Raw genomic sequence first — 27500 nt, 5'->3', positions numbered from 1 at the left:
GGCCATACGCGTTGCCACTCCTTCGTGTGGGCGGGACTCCCGAGGGCCGGAGGGAGGTACAGCTCCGGCTAGGCGATTAGCATAGTCCCGCCTCCCGGCGCAGCCCTCGGGCCGGACGCTGATTGGGCGGGCGGAGACCCACGAGGCGGCGCGGGGCGCGGCGAGTGGCGGGCGCGGGCTGTCAGTCGGCGGGGCGGCCGGCCGCACTTCCGCCTCGGTGTCAGTGGGTCGCGGGCCTGCGGGGCGGGGGCGGGGCGGGCAGCGAGGCTCGGCCGGCGTCGCAGGGACTGCGGTCAGGTGAGTGACCCCGGCCCGGCCTCCGCGTCGCCGGCGAGCGGCGCCCGGCTTCAGGCGGGAGGGCGGACGCGCCTGGGCCGCGGGCGGGCGGGGAGGCCGGGCCGGGCCGGGCTGAGGGGAGCCGGAGCCGGAGCCCCGCGCCCACCGCCCGCCGGCTAGGCCCCGCCCCGGCCCCGGCCCCCGCCCCCGCCCCGGCCCCGGCCCCCGCCCCGGCTCAGGCCCCGTCCCGACCCCGCGGAAACTTGGGAGGAAAGTTGGCGGCCGGCGGCGGGGATGGCGGGTTGGCGGGCCTGGGTTCGGGCGGCCGCCGAGACCCCGCGTCGCCGGGCAACTGCGGCCCCGGGCGCCCGGCCTGCCCGCCCCCCGCCTGCGCCCGGAAGTCGCGTTGGAGCGAACTCGGAGGCGGGGGCGGCCTGCCGCCGCTCCTAGCGGTCAGGGGCCAGTGAGGGTGGGCTCGATGGGCGGGCAGCGTCGGGTGGCGTGCGGACCCCCTGGCTTTTCCTGTGTGTTTAGGGTAACTGGCCCGCGTCAACCAGGAAGAAAGGGCTCAGTAGGAAAAGTCGGTCTCTCACTCGTGGTCCAGCCCCTCCCCTCCCTGAGGCGACCACCTGTGGGTTTATCTCGTCCTGGGAGGTTTTGTGCGGGTGTCCGCCTCCCACCCTTGCTTTGTTTCCAATCTGTCAACCTTAGCTGACCATAGTGCTGTTGAGAGCTCTTTACCTAACACACGTTAGCTACATTAGATGTGTGATCTGATTTTAAAAGGTTCCTTCTTTCTCCAGGGGGGAATAAGTCTTTAGACTTTGTAAGTTTATAAGCCCAGATCAAGACTGTTGGGTACTCACAAATCAGTCTTCCCGCGTTATGCTGGCGGAAAGCTAGGTGGTGGTAGGATGTTCCCGGCACTCATGAGTGTGAGGGTCACCCCCTGGGAGCTGTGCTCGTGTCCGGGGTTCTTATCCTGATCCGTCAGCCTAGGACGGGCCCTGGACTGGGAGCCAGCAGCTTGTGCATTCGTCCCTTTTCTGGGACTGCCCTTGCGCCTCTGGAGACGTGGTCTTGTGCAGTTGGGTTCAACAGACATTGCTGGAATGCCCACTCTGTGCCTGGTTGAGGGCTGCATGCCCTCTCCAACCTACTGGAGATGTTGAGAGGACACAGCTCCAGAGTGGCGGTGTCCTGGGGCCCGCACAGGACCCGCTGTCTTTGCGGTGGGGCGAGGCGGAAGGCCCTCGCTGACTTTGTAGGCTGGGCGCGGTTCTCCCCTCTCTCCCAGCCTCCGTTCCTTCCTCTGTGACATGTGCCGTTGACCCGGCAGGGCCGATGAGAGGAGCAAATGACGCGCTTGTCTCCAACAGTCCCCAGCACATAGTAGGTGCCCCAGATGGTTAGTTCTCTTTCCCCTTGCTGAGGACAGGAAACTTATCGGCTGCACTTCCTCCTTGTCCAGCACAGTGCCTGCCACGGTGTTGTCATTTAAAACCTAACGATGAGCAAATGGATGACTGAGTCTCCGTGGGAGAATTTACCTTTCCTGTTGGCCTCAGGTGTCCTGTTCATAACAGCTTAAGAGTGATGATAATATGTAACAATTGTTGTTCTAGGACTGCGGTAAGATAAGCACATTATATTCACGTTATTCATGAGGTCTTCATGACAACCTACAGGCGGGTGCTAACACTATGCTTAGTTTATCCGTAAGGAAGCTGAGGAACAGAGAGGTTAACTAACTTACTCTGAATCACACAGTAGGAAGTTATGCAGCAGGGATTTGAACCCAGGCTGTCTGGCTCTGGAGTTCACACCCTTAAATACCTCTCCATACTATCTTTAAAACCATGATTTTCATTCACAATATCCCCTTAACATTTTTCTTTAGAACATTCCAATTGTGCTGCATTGCTGTTTGTCAGAACTTTGTTTCTCACAGCATATATAACTAATAGATTTTCATTTTTTGTGAGCATGAGTTTTTATACAACCATTTTATTTTTTCTAAAATAAAGTAAATTTCCATCTGGCTATCCGAGATTTTGCTGCATTACCCCACCTGCCTCCTAGTTCCGCGGTTAGTGGGAATGTCGATGTTCATTGTGTTCAGGGTGAGTTGGAGCAGCGGGGATGATGATGTACATGGCTTCAAGTACCAGGTTGTAGTTTTGAATTCAGTTCTGAGCAGACTTAGTGCAGTTCGCTGTAAAGGGCATGCTTAGGGAGTTCTTTTTCTCCTCTCTAGTGCATTTAGGGGGTCAGACTCTTGCTTTGTTTAACATTTTGATGAGTGTTATTTTAATTTTTAAAAAGTGCCACTTGACTTTCATCCTAGTGTCTCTTATCCGTGCCCTCCAGGAAATGCTGGCGAATGAGTCTTGGCTATGTACTTAAAACTTGCTCAACTTTAAAAATTTTGTTATGTTCAGCCAATTACAAAAGTGACGTTTCTTTTTTTGGTGGCAGTTTTTGAAACATTTCATGCACTCTTTTTTTTTTTTTTTATAATTTTATATATTTATTTTTTTCCCCCAAAGCCCCAGTAGATAGTTGTATGTCATAGTTGCACATCCTTCTAGTTGCTGTATGTGGGACGCGACCTCAGCATGGTCGGAGAAGCAGTGCGTCGGTGCGCGCCCGGGATGCGAACCCAGGCCGCCAGCGGCGGAGCGCGCGCACTTAACCGCTAAGCCATGTGGCCGGCCCATCATGCACTCTTATACTGTCTTCACGCAGGGAGTTAGCTGCCTCTTGCAAATGATTTCTTTAGAATGCCTGTGAAAAGCCAAGGCCTTGTCTTTTCCTAGGAGTTTGGCTGCGGCAGATATAAGGCATATAGGGCTTACATCTTTGAGCAAAAGTAGTGATGATGCTCTTCAGGGTGGCTGATGTGTTCCATTCGAGGCTTGTTCTGAAGGCAGCCTGGCCTGGGAGTTTGTGGGGAGAGCACGGGCTGAGAGCGTTCAGGTTCTGGCCCTGTCTCTCTCTAACTTAGATGGGACGAAAGTTCCTTATCTGCTCTCGCTTCCAGGGTCTTTGCTTGTAAAATGGGTCATTGTGAGGAATATATGTGACAATGACGGAGAGTGTCTGGCACTGTAATAGGTGTTCCGTACACGTTCAGTCCCTCACCTAAGAGCATTGAAATTTACCCCACCCAACAATGACACACAGACACACACAAATGCAATTTAGAAGTGAAACCAAGGCAATCTTTGGTAGGCAGATTTGCATTCTATTGAAATGAGTTACAATAATGCTTTTAAATTATGACTGTTCACATGAAGTTGTACAGTCGCGCTGTATAATCACGTTTTGGTCAACGATGGACCACATATGGCGATGGTCTCATGAGGTTAGTACCATACAGCCTAGGTGTGTAGTAGGCTGTACCATGTAGGTTTGTGCAAGTAGGCTATATGTGAGAAACATGGATGTTTGGAGACTTTTGCCTGGTGTTTGTGTGTGTCTCTCTCTTTGCTTGTTTTCTCTTTTTGTCAGTGGAATACTTGCAGGATTTATTTTGAGACGCAAACTCCAGGCTCAGTGCTGGCTGAGCTCACCCCTGGCTCTATAGCCTGGGGGCCTGAAGATTGAGGGCTGGAGGGAAGGGCGCACACCTGTTGAGGGCTTACGGAGCCTGGCACTCTCTCCAGGGTGTCATGCCCCTGTGCCTCCTTGTCTGTTGAAGAAACCGCCAAGGCTCTGGGTGCTGGGTCACATGTCAGCAGTGGCAGCGGTCTGGGTTGCTCTTGGTTGGGCAGACCTGTCTGATCCCTGAGCTTATACCTTCACCAGAGGGGCAGGAACCACCAGCCCTACAAGGTGCCCAGAGAAGCACTTGTTCCAGGCTGGTGCGGGGGGATTCTTAGGGGAGAGCATGGCGTGGGAACCCTCTGTAGGGAACTTGTGCTGGATCCAGATTCTAGAAAGGATGGTGGTAGCCGTCAGGGGAGGGAAGGGTGTGATACCCAAAGTGAGCAGCTGTGTGTTTTACTGAGCAAAGAAGGCTGATCGGAGGCTGGAGGTGAGCAAAGATCAGCTGTAATCTGACACCTCGTGCCACCAAGCTTGACTGGAAAGCGACTTCCTCTATTGCCTTAAAACCAGTGTGACTATGATTTGATATCCAAACTGGGGAACTTTGGAGAGTGAAAAGGAGCACCATTAAGAATTACAGCGGCGGGCCGGCCCCGTGGCTTAGCGGTTAAGTGCGCGTGCTCCACTACTGGCGGCCGGGGTTCGGATCCCAGGCGCACACTGACGCACCGCTTCTCCGGCCATGCTGAGGCCGCGTCCCACATACAGCAACTAGAAGGATGTGCAACTATGACATACAACTATCCACTGGGGCTTTGGGGAAAAAAGGAGGAGGATTGGCAATAGATGTTAGCTCAGGGCTGATCTTCCTCACACACACACACACACACAAAAAAGAATTACAGCGGTGACACATGTAAACCGGGGCGTGGGGTCACCCTATCAGACACTGTGAAGGAGGAGAAGCACCAGAGCCATCCTGTTCCCGACTTCCTGTAAGTTAGGCACTGGGCCAAAGAAACATTAACGTGGGAAATGTAATAGGAGAGGGAGTGGCAGGTGTGAGGAGGGAGGGAGGTGGGTGGGGCCCCCGTGCTGGGGTGCCAGCTCCTCTAGCGCTGCCGCTGCTGCAGGTTCTGTCTCTGAGGTAGTGTGCTTTGGGTTGAATGCTGTGCTTGTCAGGGTAGAAGGCTCCTTGGTTAACATCACAGGATTTTCAAACCTGGCTTCTCATCAGAAAAACCTGGGGAACTTTGTAAAAAGTGCAAGTGCAAGGGCCAGCCCCAGATCTGCCAGATCCGGGCTTCCAGGAGAGAGGCCCAGGGATGTGTGGGTCACGTGCTCCCATGATTCCAGTGTGGCTGGTGTGCTTGCCAGCTCTTGGGACCCACTGTGGGGTCATAACCCTGTTTTGGATCAAGGACCCCTTTGAGAACTTAATGAAGAGTCTGAGTCATCTTCCTGGGGAAAAATAATGAGCTCAAACAGAATTTTGCAATTTTTTCCTTTTTCTTTCTTTCTCTCTCTCTTTTTTTGAGGGGAGGATTACAAATTCGTGAATTTCTCTGACCTTGGTTTAAACACCCACTCCCATTAGTGCCTGGAAAGTATAGTTGGCAGTGACTGGGGCAGGTCTGATATTAGGATGATAGATTTCTCAGCACAGTGAAACCGGTTAGGGGGCTGAGCAGGTGGCCCTCGGGCAAGAGGTGATGAGGAAGGACCTGGAATGGGAGAGGGAGGCAGGCAAAAGGGCGAGGATGTTAAACTGGAGTCTGCACAGTGATGGAGATGGCATCTGAAGCATCCTGCCCAACTACATAGACGCCATAGGCGGGGTGCCATAGGTGGGGCGCCATAGGCAGGGCAGCGAGCCTCGCTTTGTGGTGGCAGGTGCGGTGGTGGGGTGCCCTGAGGACAGTCACAGGCGCCCTGCAGGATGGCAGCAGGCTCCCTCCCCCGCCCGCTGCTCCCCCACCGCCCAGCCCTCCAGCCGCCGCAGGCACCCCCTTGCTGACCAGGGCCCTTGGTTCTGCTCGTGAGAGACAGAGACGGACAAGCAGCAGGGAAGAGTGGCTCTACTGATTGTCCGCTCTTCCTGGGGCTCTCAGGACACTGCAGGGTGCCTCCCATGTGGCGGCTGCTGCTTGTGGTTTTCTGTGAACACAGGGCCGTAGGCTGTGGACACAGCTCCCTGTCCAGAGCTTTCTCACCCATTCTCTCAGGCTGCATTTGAACTGCTTTTTTCTGTGTTACAGAATGACGAGGTTGATTAACACAAATGTGTTTGTACAAAAGAGCTGACATTCGTCTCATGTGTGTTTGGAAGTACTTTGTGCTGGATTATAAGATCGTGTTCCTCGAAGTGTGTGATATATTTTTGGCACTCACTACTGAAAAATCGGTTTGATCAAGAGGAGGCAAGGGACTAGAGGGAGATTGTCATGGACGGTGGGGCTCTAGGCTCCTGCTTGCCGAGTCTGGTGGCTTGGCCTGAGTCCCCGCAGGAAGTGTGGCTCCCACGACTGCTCCTGGGGCCAGGCTGGTTTACCCTCTGCTGCCTTTCGAGGCCACCCTGTTGGAGTGGAGAGTGGTAAACAGTTGGCGATTACTGCAGCTGTTTGCATAGCATGATAGGTTCGTTTACCTTCCTCAAGTCTAGAAACTTTCCGTTTCTGGCACGAACTCCTAACAAAATCAAACACAGTCCTCATGTGATGACTGGTAGGCTCGCTTGGCTGGTGTGGATGTAATGCAGGGCCTTCTAGGTTAGGGCTGCCACCTGCACAGTCGTGCCAGTTCATTACAATGAAGACCCTTGAGTAAAGAAGTTCCGCAAAGTATCAAGTAGCTGATTTTGTCATGAAGCCCAAGCTAAGGAAGACCACACAGACCTGGAGAAGAAGGCCGAGACACTGTGAAAGCTACACAGATGGAAAACACACGGCTTTCTCGTTTTGCCCTCAAAATGGCGTTCTACCAGAACTCCGTGTACAAGTGGACTTAACCATGTTCTGCTGAAATATAAGGAACTAGTGTCCAAAAGTTCACTCTAGATTCCTTTCCATGGTCACTGAGGCACAGAGTGTGTCTGTAGACAGCGAGCCGGAGACAGACGGTGTGGACACTAAGCTTTCTAGAAGGCTTTATGGATAGAGTAGGACTTGTTTATCTCTTTCTACCGCTGAGCTTTTACAATTACAGGAACATTAAGGCTTGATCTTTCCTCAGCAATTAGCAAAAAGCATGTTTCAGTGAGTATGAGCTGAGAAATCCAAGGTGGTTTTGGAAATAAGAATAAATAGCAGGCTTGGCCTGAGGATCTTGCCTCTGTTCCGTCCAGCGGGTTGAGTTTTGGAAGGCAGCTGCGGGTTGGGCCAGCTCTGCACTTCTGTCCCTCCTCGCCTACGCCTGGGTTTGTGGATGGAGACCAGGAACAGAGACCAGGAATGCCGGCCTACTCCGACCGCTGCCTCCTTTCCATGTCCTCCTTCCGTTTGGTGGGGCCGTGGGAGCTTTCTTTTTTTTTTTTTCCCCCAAAGCCCCAGTAGATAGTTGTGTGTCACAGCTGCACATCCTTCTAGTTGCTGTATGTGGGACGCGGCCTCAGCATGGCCGGAGAAGCAGCGCGTCGGTGCGAGCCCGGGATCCGAACCCGGGTCGCCAGCAGTGGAGCGCGCTCACTTAACCACTAAGCCACGGGGCCGGCCCCGTGGGAGCTTTCTAGGGCTGCCAGGCAGTCAGTGTGGAAGCGCCCTGTGGTGTCTCAGCCCAGCGAGGCCCTAGAGGCCTCTGTCCTGGATGGATGCCACTGCCCCATGCAGCTCTTTAAGTGGAAGGAATTCAATTAATTAGCATTACATAAGAAGAAACATTCCCCTGCTCTCCCGAGCTAGCCACATTTCAAGTGCTCAGAGTCCCCTTCAGCCAGTGGCTGCTGTACTGGACAGAGCCATTAGAACGCGGCTGGAGGCTCCGCAGTGCAGCTGTGGAGCCTGCACAGGTTGAGTCTTTGTTTCCATTAAGTTTTTTTTTTTTGAAATAGGTTTCTTTTTTCTTTTCTAGGAAAGATTTACCCTGAGCTAACATCTGTTGCCAATCTTCGTCTTTTTTTTTTCCCCCTCCCCAAAGCCCCACTGCATAGTTGTATATTCTAGTTGTAACTTCTTCTAGTTCTTCTGTGTGAGCTGCTGCCACAGCACAGCTACTGACAGATGAGTGGTGTGGTTCTGCGACCGGGAACTGAACCTGGGCCACTGAAGCGGTGAAAACGCCGAACTTTAACCACTAGGCCATCAGGGCTGTCTCTGTTGCCATTAATTTTTGTTTTTTTAACAAAAGAAAGAAACTGGGAACAGTGGCATGGTGGGCCTCAGTAGGGCCATGGTGTTTAGGCATCCAGGTAACAGGTAGGTTTCCTTTGCAAAGTGGACATATAAAGACTAAGGGGCTCTGTGCCCCCCTCAAGGCCAGCATTTCCTTAGGGTAAGTTAACATCACTGAGCAGCCTTGGTTTTACTTTCCCCCGTTTAATTTTCCCATCCCCATCCTTCTGTTCTTTAATTCCTACTGATAGCTAATTGTACCCATTATGTGTTAAACTTTGTGGCTTTCATGCTCAGAAGTGACACTTGTTTTACATTCTTAGTGGGCACCCCAGGGAACAGCCCAAGCACTCTGGTAACATTTAAGCATGACTGTAGCATCTTTCTGGGGGTCTGACAGGCCAGCTTCAGGGGATGTGGCTAGGTTGGTCCCTGGCAGGCTGCTCCTGAGGGAGAGGCCTCATGGGGATGTGACGATGCTTCTGTTTGCTCTGTCATTGGCCTTAGGCTCACCGCTGTTCTCTGCACTGTGGACGGGCTTCCTGGATGTGTTTGGCCATGACCTTAAGAGTTGCAGGGCAGTGAGAGCCTTACAGGTGAACCGTGCTCTTGAAGGGTAAGGTGGTGTACGCGGCATACTGCTATCGTGACACGTCTACTTTTCCGTGTGGCTGCTGCTCTCTTGGTTTTGTTTCTGACTTGTTCTTGATGGAAACCCAATTTTATGCATCCAGTGGCTTGAGCAAGTGTCCAGTTAATGAAGCTTGCCTCTCAGCTTAGGCCCTCATGAGGTCTGCAATTCCTTTGGGGATGCCTGCCCTGTGTTCACCTTCTAGGTGTGACCTCTGTGGGGGAAGGACCAGGCCTCGTGGAATCCTTTCTCTGGATTTCCCTGGCCAGTTCTTCCTCATCCCCTGCCTCGGTTTCCAAATCCATCTCCTTCCCTGAGCTGCTGCCCCTCATGGCTCTGCAGTTCCCTGATTTCACCTGACCACGTTGTCCTTCCCTCTGGGCATGAGCCACAGAGTTGATGCTGCTTTACTTTGAACTGTCAGAAGGAGAAACAGTCTCGAAAGCTGGAGTGTTAGATGGGGTTTCAGGGTCCTTTCTAGGAAAGAATCCTATCACTGGTAATAATGAGAACTTTACCATTTCAGCGTAATACAGTGTAAGCTTAGCAGCTAGTGTATTTGAGCTCTGTGCATAATTGTTTATTTCTTGTTTTTACTGCTTGCTAATGTATTTTTTTCCTATTTAAAAAGTTGTGGTAAAATATACATATCATAAAATGTACCATCTTAACCATTTTTAAGTGTGCAGTTCAGTCATATTAAATACATTCACAGTGTTGTGCAACCATCACGACCATCCATCTCCAGAACTCTTTTCATCTTCCCAAACTGAAACTCTGTCCCCATTGAACACTGACTCCCTATCCACTCCCTCCCCCAGCCCCTGGCACCCATCATTATACTTTCTGTCTCTGTGAACTTGACTCCTCTAGGGACCTCATATAAGTGGAATCATACAGTGTTTGTCTTTTTGTGACTGGCTTATTTCGTTGAGCATAACATCCTCAAGGTTCATCCACGTTGTAGCATGTGTCAAGATTTCCTTTCTTTCTAAGGCTGAATAATATTCCATTGTATGGATGGACCACATTTTGCTTATCCATTCATCTGTCAATGGACACTTGGGGTGCTTCCATGATTCAGCTATTGTGAATATGCTGCTATGAACATGGATGCACAAATATCTCTTCCAGATCCTCCATTCAGTTTTTTGGGGTATATACCCAGAAGTGGAATTGCTGGATCATATGGTAATTCTATTTTTAATTTTTTGGGGAACCATCATACTGTTTTCTGCAGTGGCTGCACCATTTTACATTCTTACCAACAGTACACAAAGGTTCCTGTTTCTCCACGTCCTCGGCAATGCTTATTTGGTTTTTGATAGGAGCCGTCCTAATGGGTGTGAGGTGGTGTCTCACTGTAGCTTTGATTTTCTTTTCCTTTCTTTTTTTTTGGTGAGAAAGACTGGCCCTGAGCTAACGTCTGTTGCCAATCTTTCCTCCTTTTGCTGAGGAAGATTGTCCCTGAGCTAGCATCTGTGCCCATCTTCCTCTGTTTTGTATGTGGGTTGCTGCCACAGCATGGCTTGATGAGCGGTGTGTATGTCCATGCCCGGGATCCGAACCTGCGAACCCCAGGACTCCAAAGCAGAGTGCGCGAACTTAACCACTATGCCACTGGGCCGGCTCCTCTTTTCCTTGATGATTAGTGATGTTGAGCATCTTTTCATGTGCTTATTGGCCATGTGTATATCTTCTTTGGAGAAATGTCTATTCAAGTCTTTTGCCTATTTTTGAATCAGCTTGCTTGTTTTCTGTTGTTGAGTTTTAGAAGTTCTCTATATATTCTGGATATTAATCTCATATCAGATGTATGATTTGCAAATATTTTCTCCCATTCTGTGGATTACCATTTTACTCTGCGGATAGTGTCTTTTGATTCATGAATTTTAAAAATTTTCATAAGTCCAGTATGTCTATTTTTTTCTTTTGTTGCCTGTGCCTTTGGTGACATATCCAAGAAATAATTGCCAAACCCAGTGAAGCTTTGGCATTGTCGTGAAGCTTTTGCCTCATGTTTTGTTCTAAGAGTTTTAGTTTTAGGTCTTACATTTAAGTCCTTGATCCATTTTGAGTTAACTTTTGCAGTAGATGGTGTAAGGTAAGGGTCCAACTTCATTTGCATGTGGATATCCAGTTTTCCCAGAATCATTTGTTGAAAAGACTGTCCTTTGCCCCTTGAATGGTCTTGACGTTCTGGTCAAAAATCATTTGACCATATATGCAAGGGTTTATTTCTGGGCTCTCTATTCTATTCCATTGGTCAGTATGTTTATCTTTATACCAATACCACAGTGTTTTGATTACTGTGGCTTTGTAGTGTGTTTTGAAATCAGGAAGTGTGAGTCCTCCAGCTTTGTTCTCCTTTTTCAAGATTGTTTTGGTTACTCGGGGTCTCTTGAGATTCCATATGAATTTTAGGATGGGTTTTTCTATTTATGCAAAAAACACCATTAGGATTTTGATGGGGATTGTATTGAATCTGTAGATTGCTTTGGGTAATATTGACGTCTTAACAATATTAATCTTCCAATCCATGAACATGGGATGTGTTTCCATTTATTTATGTCTTTTTTAATTTCTTTCAGCAGTGTTTTTAGTTTTCATTGTACGAGTCTCTCACCTCTTGTTAATTCCTAAGTATTTTATTCTTTTTGATGCTATTGTAAATGGAATTCTTTTTGTAATTTTCTTTTCAGATTGTTTATTGTTAGCATATAGAAATGCAACTGAATTTTGTGTGTTGACTTTGTATTCTGCTACCTTGCTGAATTTGTTTATTGGTTCTAACAGTTCTTTTTGGTGGAATCATTAGAGTTTTCTATATATAAGATCGTGTCATCTGCAAACATATCATATCATCTGCAGAACATTTTACTTCTTTTCCACTTTGGATGCTTTTTATTGATTTAGTTTTTTGCCTAATTACCCTGGCTAGAAATTCCAGTACTATAATGAATAGAATTGATGAAAGTGGGCATCCTTGCCCTGTTCCTGATCTTAGAGGAAAAGCTTTCAGTCTTTTACCATTGCGTATGATATTCCTGGTGGGTTTTCCATATATGGCTTTTATTATGTTCTGGTAGGGTCCTTATATTGCTAGTTGTTTGTCGAGTGTTTTTATCGTAAAAAGTCGTTGAGTTTTGTCAAATGATTTTCTGCATCAATTGAGGTGATCATGGGTTTTTTCCCTTCATTCTGTTGCTGTGATATATTACATTGATTGATTTTGTATGTTAAACCATCCTTGCATTCCAGGAATAAATCCCATTTGGTCAGGGTGTATAATCCTTTTAATGGGTTGCTGAATGAGTTTTGTTTTTGTTTTTTTTTTGGCTGTGGAAGATTCTCCTTGAGCTAACATCTGTTGCCAGTCTTTCTCTTTTTGTATGTGAGCTGCCACCATAGCATGGCCACTGATAGACAGGTGGTGTATGTCCACACCTGGGAACTGAACCTGGGCCGCTGAAGCAGAGCGCAACGAACTTAACCACTAGGCCACCGGGGCTGGCCCTGAATGTGTTTTAATGTGTTCGATTTGCTAGTATTTTGTTGAGGGTTTTTGCATCAATGTTCATAAGGGATATTGGTCTGCAGTTTCTTTCCTCGTAGTGTCTTTGTTTAGCCTTGGTATCAGGATCATGCTGGCTTCGTAGAATGAGTTAGGAAGTGTTCCTTCCTCTTTAATTTTTGGAAAAATTTGAGAAGAATTGTTGTTAGTTCTTTAAATGTTTGGTAGAATTCACCAGTGAAGCCATGATCAAGTCCAGGGCTTTTCTTTGTCGAGAGGTTTTTGGTTACTAATTCAACCTTGTTATTTGCTATTGGTCTGTTCAGATTTTCTGTTTCTTCATGATTTAGTCTTGGGAAGTTTTGTGTTTTTAGGAATTTGTCCATTTCATTTAGTTTATCCAATTTTTTGACGTCTGATTGTTCATAATACTTTCTTATAATCCTTTTTATTTCTGTAGAATCGGTAGTAATGTCCCCACTTTCATTTTTTTTTTTATAATTTTATTTATTTATTTATTTATTCCCCCAAAGCCCCAGTAGATAGTTGTATGTCATAGCTGCACATCCTTCTAGTTGCTGTATGTGGGATGCGGCCTCAGCATGGCCGGAGAAGCGGTGCGTCGGTGTGCACCGGGGATCCGAACCCGGGCCGCCAGCAGCGGAGCGCGCACACTTAACCGCTAAGCCATGGTGCCGGCCCCCCACTTTCATTTTTGATTTTAGTAATGTGGGTATTCTCTCTTTTTTTCTTAGTCCATCTAGGTAAAAGTTAGTCAATTTTTTTGATCTTTTCAAAGAACCAACTTTTGGTTTCATTGATTTTCTCTATTCTCTATTTCATTTATCTCTGCTCTAATATTTATTACTTCCTTCCTTCTGCTAGCTTTGGTATTTGTTTTCTTTTTCTGCTTCCTTAAGTTGTAAAGTTAGGTCGTTGATTTGAGATCTTTCTTATTTTTTAGTGTGTTGGTAGCTGTAAATTTCCCCCTTAGCATGGCATTCACTGCATCCCATAAGTTTTGATATATTGTGTTTTCATTTTAATTCATTTCTAAGTATTTTCTAATTTCCCTTGTGATTGTTTTCTTTGATTCGTTGGTTAAGCGCATGTTATTTAATTTCCACAATTTTGTGAATTTTCCAGTTTTACTTCTGTTATTGATTTCTAACTCCTCCCCTTATGGTCAGAGAAGATACTTTGTATGGCATTGATCTTTTTAAATCTATTAAGTCACAGTTTGTGGCCTAACGTATAATCTATCCTGGAGAATGTCCCACGTGCCCTTGAGAAGAATGTATGTACTGTGGTTTGTGGGTGGCGTGTTCTGTGTGTGTCTGTTAGATCTAGTTGATGGATTGTGTTGTTCAAGTTCTCTTTCCTTTCTTATCTTCTGTCTGGTTATTGCTTGCTAATGTATTTTTAAATTATTAAATAGAATTTATATCATTTTGGGCAGTTTAAATTCAGAATTGATACTTAGCCTCCAGAGTGGGTTTAGAAGTTTTCATATTATTGGTGAACTTTTCATACTTTGTGAAGATCACATCTAGGCTGCCTCACCCAGTTTTTATAGAGAAGAGAAATAACACACAATTCGACTCTTTAGCGAGTTGACCATGGAGATTAACCCCTGGGTCCCCAGGCTCTTAGCCAGTTGCTTATTCCTAAATGACTAGATCTGTTTTTCTAAGAAAAATGTAAGGATGGATTTGTAAGACTTGAGTGCAAGTATTCATATAAGTGGTGGTGGGACATTTTGCGTTTTGAGCCAGGATCGTGGAAGTACAGGCCGACACAGAGTGGGCAGCTTAAAGAGAGCTGAATGGGGCTCTTTTCAAGGGAGTGGGCGTTTTGTGGGAAACTGGAAGGCATGGTGGGGTGTCCTGGGCTGGCGTCCCCCTGAAGGGTCTGGGAGCGAGCGTTCACTGCAGTCTGCAGGGGGCTCTTGTAGCGATGGTGCCCCTGGCAGGAGGAGCAAACCCCACATAGAGAGAATAAGCCCCCTACCTCCCTCACCCCTTCCCTCATTGGGGCTTGGTCAGCCCCTTGGAGTTGCCCCTGGGACCAAGGGCATGGGGAAGGATGGTGAGGGGACAGGAGGCAAGCTCAATTTTCTGGGTGTTTCTCTAATTAGAAAAGGAAGCAGTTGGGGGCTGGCCCCGTGGCTTGGCGGTTAAGTGCGCGCACTCTGCTACTGGCGGCCCAGGTTTGGATCCCGGGCGCGCACTGACACACCGCTTCTCCGGCCATGCTGAGGCCGTGTCCCACATACAGCAACTAGAAGGATGTGCAACTATGACGTACAACTATCTACTGGGGGGCTTTGGGGGAAAAAAAAAGGAGGAGGATTGGCAATGGATGTTAGCTCAGAGCCGGTCTTCCTCAGCAAAAAGAGGATTAGCATGGATGTTAGCTCAGGGCTGATCTTCCTCACAAAAAAAAAAAAAAAAGAAAGAAAGAAAAGGAAGCAGTTGACCAGAAAGAGCTAATTAAAAAGAAGAAACGAAGTCCTTTCCTGAAATACTGTCTTCATGGATTGTTTTCTGATTGCACAATAAAATCTGCATGAAGAAGAACATATTTAGGAAATACTACATTCTGCCTTTTGGTTGATGCTGTTTACCAGTTGGCTTCCTGTACATTCCTCCACTTTGGTAGAATGCTGAATGACAAGGCCTAACTCTGCCTCATTTTCACAGCCTTCTTCCCTGGGAGGGCTGTGGACACACAGCCCTGCGCCCCGCTCTGAGGGCTGTGTTGGCTGGGCTTGGGGGCGGGGCCCCTGCTGTCCAGGGTCAGAGATGACTCAGCCCGTGGGCTGACCGTGAAGGTGCTGCAGGGCTTCTGGGCAGCTGGGGTCCCCACATGCTGGACCAGGTTTCTGAGGAGAGGTCAAGTGAAAGGGCAGACGTGAGGAGGGACTGAGGACCGGGCCAGGGCTGGGCATTCCTCAACCACATGGGCGTCTGTGGTGCCAGGGAGCCTGAGCTACCTGCCTCCCCCTTCGCCCTGCCTGCCATGCTCACTTTGGCCCAGCTCCAGGGTCACTTGCTTGGGGAGCCTCCCCGGGGGAGGCCCTCCTCTGAGCTCCACCCCGTGAGGCCTGGCACCGGTAGCTCTTGGCAAATGTTTGCTGAATGAATGAATGAGATCACTGTTGTTTTGTGTTGATAGTCTGTAGCAGTGGGTAGTTGTTATTCGGTAAAATGAAGAAGATAAAATGTGTGGTGGCTGTAATGGCAATTCTTTCAGGAATTACCTTAAGACTGTGTTGGAATTAATTATTGAACTTGCAAAGCGTGAGCAAGTCTGATGGCTGCTGTGCAAGTATCGGCGTGACCTCGTGGAACGTTCATGTGGTGTTGTGGGAAAGGGCTCCCTGGGTGGGCTCAGGTCCTTAGTGGGGTGGTTGGACCACATGATCCATGTGGTCATGTCACTGTCCCCGTCGTCAGCCAAGCCTGTGTCTTCAGTGTTTGTCCAACTTAACATCTTACGCCCTCATTTTAAAGACTTTCCGTACGTTTTAATTGATTGACTGTTAGCATTAGGACTTTCGTTATGGGTGATGAAGCATATAAAAAAGCAAACACTGTGGCTTTTAACATGTCTTTTATTATGGGAGGTTTTAAATGTACAGAAAGCAGGCAGAATAGCGTAACGGTCCCCTGTGGGCCCAATCCCAGCCTCAAAAGTTTACCGGCTCATGGCCCATCTTGTTCCACGAATCATCCCCACCCTCTCTTCCCAAGTTATTTTGAAGGAAATCCCAGACATGATGTCATTTCATCCGTACATATTTCAGTGTGTAGCTCTAAAAGATAAGGCCTCTTTTTAAAAATGCTATTATGACACCCATACGTTTTAAGTATCTTTTTTGAGGTATAATCGACACACACTAAATTGCACATATTTAAAGTGTAAAATAAGTTCTGATATATGTATATACCCATGAAACTCAATCAAGATTGTGAAATATCCCTTCACCTCTCTGTCGCTCTCTTTTTTTTCTTTCTAATTTATTTGTTGAAGAAACCAGGTTTATCCTGTCTGGATTTTGCTGACTGTTCCCCAGGAAGTAGTTTGACTTATAGTTCACATGACTAGGTGTGCCACCTGTGAAACCGCCAGCTCTGCCCGCCTCATGACTGCTTCCATCTCCCCAGCACTCTTTCTCTCTCTTTTTGTGATTTATTGCTTGAAGAAACTGGGTTTTGTCTTGTAGACTCCCCCAGAGTCTGGATTTTGCTGACTGTGTCTCCATGGTGAAATTTAGCATGTTCTTCTGTTCTCTCTGTTTCTTAAGTTGGTGGTTAAAGCTGGAGGCTGGGCCGGATTTTGCCTTGATTTTCTCGGCAAGACTGCTTTGGAGGTGGCAGCATGCTCTTCCACCGGGAGGCACATAATGCATCTGGTTCTGGGATGGCAGCAGCCCTTGGTGGTCCGTGCCCAGACGCGGTAATCCATCCGTGTTGTACAGTGGCAATGCTTCTTCATCAGCTTGCTAGAACTCTTCTATAAAGTGACACACCCCACCTCTATCATTTGGCCACACAGTGCTACAGGTGGCCTGCTCAGGAAAGGCAGGTTGAAGGCTTCATGTTTTCCCATAGTTTACTAGTCTTCAAAAGAGTGTGTTGGCATCATCCAGTGGTAAGCAGTTAATTTCTTTTTCAGAATCTTTATGAACTTGAGGACTTAAATATATAGGATGTGTTCCAGTCTATGGCAGTTTATTGGTGCTCAGATTGTTTCATTGTTGCAGTGGAAGCCTCTGTGGGTTCATCCTGAGTCTTTTGACACGATCCAGTAGTCTTGCTGCCTGTAGAGGGGTCCCAGTCCTGCATTCAGCCATTTCTCCTCCAGGGAACTCTGGTTTCTGGATGTTGTATGTGGGACCTGTAGTATCAAAGAGGAATTAGAAGTATGTAACAACAACTTCTCTAACTTGCAAAGGAAAACAAATCATGGACTAGCGAGTGAGGCTTTGTAGGGGTGTTTCCAGAAACTGCAGAAGTGCTTGGTTCTCCTGGGCTGCTTGGGAAGGTGGGAAAGAAAAAGGAAACTCTGCAAGAGTCTTTCAGGGAAGGAGTGATGGAATAATGCCAGTTTGTTTTCTACTGTGGAAGCTCACGTATTTGCAGGACAGAGCCCAGACATGAGCCACACTGGAGGTGTCACCAAGCACCATGTAGCCACTCTGAGGAGCGAGGGCGTGTCCTTCCCTTGGGACTACCTGCTCCTTCACTGCTCTCAGAACTAGGAGGGCCCATCTTTACACTGCTGCACAATTAAACACAGGATTCTACTCATTGTCAGAAAAAGTCCAACCTTTTGGGACAAGGCTGAACTTATGCTTCAATCTTTGCCATTTATAAAATACCGCTCTTCATGATGGCAGAAGTTCATATGCATGAGTTCTACTCAAATATTGAGCTAAAATAATTTTGAGAAAATTTAAGTTGATTTCAGTTTATGCTGATAGCAGCTAACTTACACAGCAGTCTGATTCTCTAGAATTGAAAATTGGTTTAAAGTTGATGTGAAACAAATATTTTATCATAATTTTGCTGGGCCGGCCCCGTGGCTTAGCGGTTAAGTGCTTGTGCTCCGCTACTGGCGGCCCGGGTTCAGATCCCGGGCGCGCACCAACGCACCACTTCTCCGGCCATGCTGAGGCCGCGTCCCGCATACAGCAACTAGAAGGATGTGCAACTATGACATGCAACTATCTACTGGGGCTTTGGGGAAAAAAAAGGAGGAGGATTGGCAGTAGATGTTAGCTCAGAGCCGGTCTTCCTCAGCAAAAAGAGGAGGATTAACATGGATGTTAGCTCAGGGCTGATCTTCCTCACAAAAAAATAAATAAATAAATATCATAATTTTGCATTTATTTATAACCACTTGTTCTAGCTTTTGATAAAGATTTGCAGTGACCTTCGGCAAAACTTGCTGAGATGTGTTTGAGCCCCTGATGTGTGAGCACCTCACTGAAACTAACCTGCCTCTCAAACTGTCGACGTGACTTTCCCCAAATTAATCGTTTTATTGTTTTCTTATTCAACTGTAGATAATGATTTTTAAAAATAACTCTTCAAATAATGATTACTTATTGATCTATTATTTGTTGATGGATATTTATATTATGAATGTTTTCTCTCATTTATATTTTTAGAAATCATGCATCTGTTATGAGATCATTTTATTTCTTTGCTTAGATGTAATTGAGACTGATTTCACGAGTGGTGAATGAGTATTTAAAAAATGTCTCTAAACCATAAAATTTCTGAATGTTAAGTCAAAAATTTTTTTCCTCTTAGATTCCAGTGCCTATTGGATTTTTATCAAAAAAAAAAGTTTATGGTATAAAATTACTTATACTGTCGATGTAGATCCAGTACAATGATTCAGTAGAAGACCACAGATCAGGCACGAAGGAGCCTGGCTACTGAAGGATGAACGGTGAGGAAGAATTCTTTGATGCCGTCACAGGTGAGTGGAAAGAGAAGATGGTTCAGAGACTGTGATGTGAGCGCAGAACCCTCGGATCGAAGTGTCACTTAGCATTTAGAACATGAGGATTGCTCAGGAAAGCCATGCAAGAAAGAGATGACATGTTCCCAGGCACTGACTTTTAGTAAAAGCATATGCCTTCTCCCAGATTTGGGGAAAAAACTCAGCTTTGGACCACAGGAGATAACAAGAAAGGGCAACTGAGTTTTTAGTCTTTAACAGAGTTGCCCTGGGTGTAAATATTTTTATTTGGATCCTAAGTGACATGGTCAGAATTCTTATATTATTTATACCTAATGATCAAAAAATTATTGTCTTATCACTATATCTTGTCTCGCACTGCTTAAAGTATACCAAAAAATAGGCAGTTTATTTGCTTTCACAACAGCTCTTAACTGTCTCAAAGTTCAGGTATTTTGCACTTTCACATGACCACTTTAAGCAGTGGTGTGCAGCCCGTAGTTGGAGAGACAGTGGTGAGTGCCTGATTGAGAAGAGCGTGTTGCCGGGCGGGCGTGTGTGTTTGTACGTGCTGGGGGCGGGTGGGCTCGGCTGGGTCAGTGCACGTCTGCTTAGGACAGCCCCTCCTCCCCCAGCACTGGGAGCAAGCCTTGAACGCCTGAAGGAACAAGTGCGTAAGAACCACAGGAGGCCCCAAAACTCGTAAAGTTCAAGACGGCCATTCATTCTCTACCCTCCATCCCTCATCGTCAACATTTGGAATATCATTTTTTTTTTCTGTTGAGGACTGTTATTGGTGGAAAGGGACTTCAGGAGACTAATCTAGTCCATTCGCTCCTCCTTAGGTATAGGAATATAAAAATAGCAACTTTGAAATATTACTACAGGCAAGGTTTTTAGTGATGATTTTTCCAAGTGCAGTCAGAGGGGCCACCTCTGTAGTTATTGCCGAAATGACATGGAGCCCAGCACAACGAAGGATTCCTCCTGATGGCTCTGACTGCTCCCCCGGATCCGCTTTGCCGTCCCTTAGAACTTCCATTTCACAGACCCTGTCTGAACGCTTGCAGGGGCTGTCGTCCTTCACCAGCCGTGCTTCTCCTCCCAGCGAAGAGGCCTAGCAGGGTGATGGGCTGGCAGCCCGAGATTACTGACTTATTCTTGTCCAAACCCAAGGAGAAGGAGGCACTGCCCTCCTGTGGTTTTCAAAGGCTGCCGTGTTCAGTCATCTGCGTGATTCAGAGCCCATGGAGGTGGGTCTTAGGAGACGAATTTGTCTCTCCACCTGCACAGGCATCAGAAATCGTTTGCAGGTGAATTCCCACCAAGTGGAGTGGTTGTCAGGGAATCAGGCCCTCGGGCCACCTGGCCCTTGCAGGGTGACCACGTCAAGAGAGGCTGGCCTCGAAGTGTCGCTCCCTCCTAGGGGTCTCATGTGAAGGTCCGTTTCTCCCGGAACCAGTGTAGCCGACACTCCTGACCATTCTGAACTTTTCCCAGAGATTTTTCCCTAGAGAGGACTTGAGCTCTAGGTGGTGTGGTGTTGGCCGGACTCCGTCTCTGCCTCTGGGCCTGGCAGCACTTTTCTGCGTGTCCCTGAGATGGAGGCAGAAGAGGTGGATGGCTAGGTGAAAATGAGTTCTCACCTCAGTCCTTTGGTTCCAAAACAAATAATAGAAAGAAGAAAAATATTAAGTCTCCCAGTGTAGTGAAATACCCATATAAGATGCAGAATCCTGACTGCTTCACTGTCTGTAACATTGATCTTACTTTGTAACTCTGATTTCAAAAGTATTTAAACCCAGCAGTTATTACATGAATGGCTTCAATAGGCAATTACTTCCTCCAAGAATCAGTACCATTAAAATGAAAGGTTTTAAAGTATATGAAAAATATGTGCAGATTAAGGACTCCAAAAATTCACAGCCTGACCTGTTAGTAGTGGGTATCTCTGAGAGACCAGATTACAGGTGATTTCAAGTTTCTCCTTTGCTTCTTTGTATTTTCTCTTTTTCTACAATAAATACTTGTTGTATATTAAAATGTTTAACCTGTTTACATAGCGTTGGATTATTTGAGACAAGACTTCAGTGATGTGTTGCCCTGTTTTCCTGGGCACGTATTCGGATTCTAATTTAAATGAATATTCTACTTAACGGTGGCGGCCTGGAATCTCAGCATTGCAGGAGGTCCATGGAGACGGACACTGGGGTAGGGCAGTGGGGCCCAGGTCCTGCAGGACAGAGTTTCCTTAAGGAGAGAACATTTTCAAGCTAACTTTAGACTGGGGATTAACTAGATGTTGCTTTTGGAGTAGATAGCAAAAATTAGAGGTGACATGCTATTTCAGAAAATAGTGATCATGTAAGAGGTTCATTTTTAATATATCCTTTCAAAATCATCGTGTGATAAATCTCAATACCACATTTTGTGACTCTGTCAGTGTAGAAGAATATGAACGAAGATATTTTTGCTTATTCTCAGGGAAGCTTCACAGCAGATTTGGTTACATTTTGGGTCTGACAACAGTTACCTGCCTGGCCTTATGCCCTCAGCCTCGCTTTCCTTTCTGTGAAATGAGGGGCTGTTGTGGGACCCCAAGCTCCTTGTGAACGCTGTGTCTTCACTGAAGTAGTCTAGGAAACCCCTCCCCGAGCTGGAATGGACACACCCTGCCAGCTGCAGCTCCTGCTCTAGCTTGCTCTGGAGCAGAACTTGAGTATTTCAGTGATTGTATTGGCTGAAGTGAAAGGAAGCATGTTTTCCTTTTTCCCCAGTCGGTGGTCCTTCAGGAGAAAGCCCTCCTGGTGGAGAAGGGTCACAGCCCAGTGTGGTATAACTCTTCTTCGGAGAACTGAGTGGTCCAAGAAGACGCACACCTGTATTTCACACAAGTCCTAAACTTTTCTGCAGTTTTCCGTTTACATGGCATGGTCTCTAGGTTCAGACCAGTCATTTGCTATTTCAATTGCTGTTCGCTGCTTTGATAGATTCTGGCAGCGCGTTTGCATGGCGCAGTGTTCTCGTTCCTTAGAAACTACTGCAGCGGGTTGTGTTTTAGAACAAGAGGCAGAGCATGACCGAAAACCTTGTGCAAAGACAGAACACACTGCAGCCTTGAGATAGGTCTGAACGTTGTAGAGGTGGCTCGCCCGGAATGGTATGAGTCGTTGACTAAAACAGTGAACAGTTGTGTTCTAGTGCCTAAAGCTGCACTCAGGGCAGCCGGCAGTCTACACCCGGCATGCAAGGAACCTGCGACATTGGAAATTCATTCTGAGTGGATGTTCTCACTGGGGAAGCTCCCCAAAGTGTTCCTGCCTCCTCTGCCTCCACCTTTAGTTCTCGGGAAGCAGAGTTAATTATTCCGAAGTGTGTCAATTGAAAACAGTTTAGAGCTTCAGGTATTCTGTTTGCGTAGTCGGAGTTCTTGGAGATAGGCTTTCATATCTTCCGAGTCCTGTGAAAATTACCATTCTGCTTGTCTTGTGCAGGCTTTGATTCTGATAACTCTTCTGGGGAATTTTCAGAGGCAAATCAGAGAGTCACTGGAGTGATTCGTGTGGACACCAGCAAAAGTAATGGGATTGGCAAAGTTGGGGAGAGACCCCCTCAAGAGAATGGACTTCAAAAGCACAGGTATGTCATCTCACATACGTGTTATAGATTCTTGCAGTGTATCTGTGATTGCTCCCCCATCTGCTGCAGGGCCCCCCTTCTGCTCTCACAAGTCCCAGCTGGAGGAGCATCCCACCCCTCATCGCCTGGGCCGGCTCTTCTGTCAGGCATTCATCCAGTGCCCTGCTCAGCCACAGCTTTCAAGACTCGATGCCTCTATCCTTGGCTCCTGGAGTTCAGCGATGGCACTTCTTTGACTACTGATTCCTGTCCTCTGTACAATGACGAGGATGGTCATCCCTGCCCCTGGCTTTGCTGGGATGACTGAGCGTGATGGGCGACTGAGCGCTTTGCACAGGGCCTGGCACACAACAAATGGTCTCTTTGCTATCAGATCCTCCTGCTGATTTCACGCAGTCCTCCTGCCTGCGTTCTGTTGCCGCACATTGACCTCTCACCCCTCGGAGTTTAGGAAGGGTTGTTTAGTGCAGCAATAACACATTCCATTCTCCTCCCACCAACATTTCATTTTCATTCAAGTGGATTCTGATGACAGTGACCTAAGTCCTCTCCAACAGAAGTGAGGACACAGGCAGGACAAGCCATCCGTTGGGTGGAGGCCCCGTGAGATGGTGGTGGTGGGAAGGCAGGCCTCCGTCCACCCCACACTGATTTGCATGTTGGTCAGGGAGCCCTCCGGCTTCCCTCTAGACCTCTGCTCTGAGCTTTAGACCCAAATGCCTATCTGCTATGTCCACCTGGAGGACGCAGGTGCCCCCCTCCTGCCAGTATTGGTTCATCCATTTGCTCAGCAGATGTCAGAGTGCCCCCTGCATGCTCACACGGCCTGTCCAAGAGCAGGTTGGGCTCCCCCTGACCAGACTTCTGCCGTCATCGCCTCCTCAGCTCTGACACACTGGCCTCTTTAAATGCGTCTTAGATCCCTTCAGCCCCCCTAGCTCCTCTGTCACATCCCAGTCCAGCCCACCACCATTTCTTCTGTGCCTCTTGCCGTTATCTCTGAACTGCTTCTGCACCCCTTTTCTGCTTTTATTCATGCTGCGGGCAGAGTCCCTTTTTCAAAGGACAGGTCTGATCATGCCCCCTCCACCCTAACTTAAATGTCCTGAGGAATTGCTGACAGCACGCCTTTTTCCTCTCAGAACTCTCTCTGTTTGGACAATGAGCATAAGGTTGCCCACCTCTTAGGATGAGGGCCAGCATCCTCATCTCTTGCCCCAGGGGCCCGGCCCTGCTTACTCCTCACCCCTAGCTCCCTCTCCCCATTGTCTCCGGTCCTAGCCGCAGGTGCCTCTTGCGGGTCCTCAGGTACACCCAGCCTTTCCTACGTCAGGGTGCTTTCTGCCCTGCTCCCTGGGCCCGGGGCCCTCTCCTCCTCCTTCATCTCTTTAGTGCCTACTCTTCCCTTCTCTCTCCATGCAAGGGTCATCTTGGGGCCTTTTCCTAACCTGCCACAGAGCCACGCTCCCTCCTTGGGCACGCCTCGAAGTGTGTGCCTGCCACGCCGTGGCCACTTACGGAGTTCTTGGGATGCCCACTCAAGAGCTGGTGGGGTGGGCTGAGTGTGAGTTGCTGGAAGCCCAGCGTGTGGTGCTGCGTAAATGTTAGTTTTCTTTCCCATTTTGTCTCCAGCTGCCGTGTTCTCCTCTCTCTCTTGCCCCCTAAAATAAACAGCGTGCCCTGACCCAGCTGCCCTAATGTGACATCCCTGTGGGAGGGCCCGGGGTCCTAACTGGGCGAGAACACGTGCTGTCATGGTTCCAAAGACCAGGGTACTAGAGTGGAGGTGGCCGAGTCAAGGCTGTCTGGTGCAAGTGCAGAAACTACCTGAGAGCAGCTTACATAAATCTGGATTCAGAGAAGAATGCTGGACTGTCTTCTGGAACGCAGGGCAGCTGCCGGGACCCAAGGGACCAGGCAGTGCCTTCTCAGACCCCACACACTGCAGCCCCCTGCCCACCGGCTCTATCTTCAGTGTGCATGGGTCCAGCACGCCTCCCCCCAAATCCGGATTTACATCTCAGGCCCCCCTCCCTCCCAGATGGAGACGGTGTCCCATTCCAAATCCCAGCTCCACATTCCCAGGAGGGAGACCAGGGCTCTACCTTGGGTCAGTGGTCCCCCATCCGTTCAGCTGTGACCAGGGTCTCATGTGCAGATGTGACAGCTGGGGGCTCCCCATGGAGCTGTTGGGAAGACAGCCTGAAAAGAAATGTACCTCAGGAAAAACAAACACGTGTTTAAAAGGAGTTTAACAGCTGGTTTCTGAAAAGATTTTCTTTTTTTTTTTTTGAGATCAGTCCTGTACTAACATCTGCCAATCCTCCTCTTTTTTTTTTTGCTGAGGAATACTGGCCCTGGGGCTAACATCCATGCCCATCTTCCTCCACTTTATATGGGACGCGGCCACAGCGTGGCTTGCCAAGCAGTGCGTTGGTGTGCACCCGGAATCCGAACTGGTGAACCCTGGGCCGCCGCAGCGGAGCGCGCGCACTTAACCGCTTGTGCCACCGGGCCGGCCCTGAAAAGGTTTTCTTAATCTGGTTCCCTCTTGGTGGCCTGCTGGCCTCTGTCCGTGGTCCTGCTGTTGCTCCAGGCAGTGGGCCCCGGCTGCCCTTGGGCCAGGTGACCAGTCTCCCTGCTCCTCTGGCGCTCTGTCCCCGGCTCTGTGGAAGGAAGTCGTCCATGTGGTCATCATCGTTTCCCAGGGGACTCTCCAAAAAGCCCATGCAGAAATCTTTCTTTGGGACTTAAACAGTAGTCTAGTCTTTTTTCTTCCTAGGGATGCCAGAATAGAGAAATGCTAATGTTTGATACAAAAATTAAAGAAAAAAATGGTCACTGAGCAGAATCATCGGTTGTGAGTGAATCTCACGTTGGATGAGTAAACACGTGTTACTCTGGTTACTTCTTTACAGGACGTCCTTACCTGCCCCAATGTTCACCAGAAGCGATTTCAGTGTGTGGAGCATATTGAAGAAGTGCATTGGCTTGGTAAGTTCAGATGAACTCATTTTGAAGCATGGAGCTTAAACATTTTTAATTCCTGTGAATTTATTGCACTGCTGGTAGTGTAAGAAAATGTACTCTGCATATTTATAAACAGCATGCAGAAAAGATAATAAAACAAGAAAGGAACAAATCTTTAAAGGGAAGAGGGCAAAAAAGCTAAATTATTTATAGACAGTAGGAAAACAATTCTGTAGGTTAAACTCTTGACGTAAGAAATGTCACATGGGCTTACATTTACCTCAGTGTTCTGTGATATGCTTGTAGTTAGCTGGCTTTGAATAATCTGCATGAAATGGGGGGCCTTCAGCGAGGTTCCTGGCCGCCCACTGACGGTGAGCCACGGGTAGGCCTGCAGGACCCGAGGCTCTGGCTCCGCAGCCCACCCACGCCGGGCTGCAGGCGGAGCTCAGATGCCCAGAATTTGTAACACAAAAAATAGTTGGGTAATTAGTGTCCAGAAGCCATAGGCATTTCCTTTTATGGCCTTTCTTGACTGAGGTATCTAGGCGTGCCTTCTCAGGAGGGTAGAACACTCCCCGGAGTGCTCTGGAGCGTGCTTGTTCACAGGCAGCATTTAGTGACTCAGACTCAAGCTAAGTGATTTTCGGAAAAGTGCCCTTCACTATTGCTCAACGTTCTTCACCCCCATCCTTTGAATGCCGTTTATTTTTTGCCCTTATCCATTTCAGTCCTTTTTTCCAGAGGAAACTTCATCTGTTTTTCAACTTTTTATTCTGAAATAATTTCAGACTTATAGAAAGTTGCAAAATAGTGCAGTGAGTCCTGTATGCCCTTCACCCAGCTTCCCGTCGTTAACATCACACGTGATAACCATAGTACAGTGATTGAAACGAAGGGATCCCTCGTGGAACATTACTGTTAGCTGAGCCGCGCACTTCCCTGGGCTTTCCCCAGTTTTTCCACTGATGTCCTTTTTGGGAGGATGGTATTTAGAAACTAAGACCCAGGGCCGGCCCCACGGCTTAGCGGTTAAGTGCGCGTGCTCTGCTGCTGGCGTCCCGGGTGCGCACCAACGCACCGCTTCTCCAGCCACGCTGAGGCCGCGTCCCACATACAGCAACTAGAAGGATGTGCAGCTATGACATACAACTATCTACTGGGGCTTTGGGGGATAAATAAATAAATAAATAAATAAATAAATAAATAAATAAAATTAAAAAAAAAAAAAAAAGAAACTAAGACCCGGGCACTAGATGTGCTCGTTGCTGGGGAGTGTCACTGCTGCAGGCCTCGGCAGACAGAGCTGGAAAAGGAAGTATGCACGCTAACCCCTGCTTGCACACGTGCCTATTTCTGTACACAGCTCTCCGTTATCTTTTTTTTTTTTTTAATGTGAGGAAGATCAGCCCTGAGCTAACGTCCATACCAATCCTCCTCTTTTTGCTGAGGAAGACCAGCTCTGAGCTAACATCGATTGCCAATCTTCCTCCTTTTTTCCCCCAAAGCCCCAGTAGATAGTTGTATGTCATAGTTGCACATCCTTCCAGTTGCTGTATGTGGGACGCAGCCTCAGCATGGCCGGAGAAGCAGTGCATCGGTGCGCGCCCGGGATCTGAACCCGGGCCTCCAGAAGTGGAGCGCGCGCACTTAACCGCTAAGCCACGGGGCCAGCCCCCTCCATTATCTTTTAAAATAACGTGTTCAGGATTTTTTTCTTTTAGCAGTGTTATCTCCTACTTTTTTGACTGTGTGAACAATTCAGGTCTGGACAGAAGTGTCTGTGTGGGGATATTTGATGAACTCGACAAGCTACTTGATCTTGACTCCAGAAGTCTAATACCAAAAGCATCCATTCAACAAAGTGACGTCATTACATTGCATTCTCTAAGGAACTGACCATAAGATGGACTCAGAGGAAAGCTGAACAGAAACACATGGCATGTTCTCAGAGCCGTGGGGGAAGGTCATCTTGCTGGGTCACTCTGCCCCACGTCACAGCATTCATCAGCTTTGCCCCTTGACATCCACTCTCTTTAGACACTCCTCCAAAGAGGCGACACACCTCTCTCTGTACTGCTCTATCAGCTCACTGAGACAACAGCAACAAACTAGT

The 27500-nt window shown here is 47.9% G+C and overlaps 1 protein-coding gene across 5 annotated transcripts in view; it reads left to right on the top strand.

Moving 5' to 3' along the window:
- Positions 1 to 229: 229 nt before the first annotated feature.
- OSBPL2 (oxysterol binding protein like 2) overlaps positions 230 to 27500 on the top strand; it is a 50932-nt gene continuing 23661 nt past the window's right edge. For 2 of the 5 annotated variants that reach the window (XM_087445025.1, XM_087445027.1), the window contains exons 1-4: positions 230 to 297; positions 18622 to 18793; positions 22306 to 22414; positions 25333 to 25408. In XM_087445025.1, coding sequence (XP_087301151.1) covers positions 18757 to 18793; positions 22306 to 22414; positions 25333 to 25408 — 222 coding nt within the window. In that variant the 5' untranslated portion in view covers positions 230 to 297; positions 18622 to 18756. Of the gene's footprint in view, positions 298 to 8660; positions 8770 to 18621; positions 18794 to 22269; positions 22415 to 25332; positions 25409 to 27500 lie in introns of those variants that run through there. The other 3 variants (XM_087445022.1, XM_087445026.1, XM_087445023.1) reach the window with 2 other exon arrangements.

The sequence above is a fragment of the Ceratotherium simum genome, chromosome 21 (assembly GCF_057802395.1).
Source record: "Ceratotherium simum simum isolate JZ-2026a chromosome 21, ASM5780239v1, whole genome shotgun sequence".
Classification (NCBI taxonomy): domain Eukaryota; kingdom Metazoa; phylum Chordata; class Mammalia; order Perissodactyla; family Rhinocerotidae; genus Ceratotherium; species Ceratotherium simum.
Note: the sequence above shows the minus strand (reverse complement) of the source record. Positions and strands in the feature narration are given on the sequence as shown.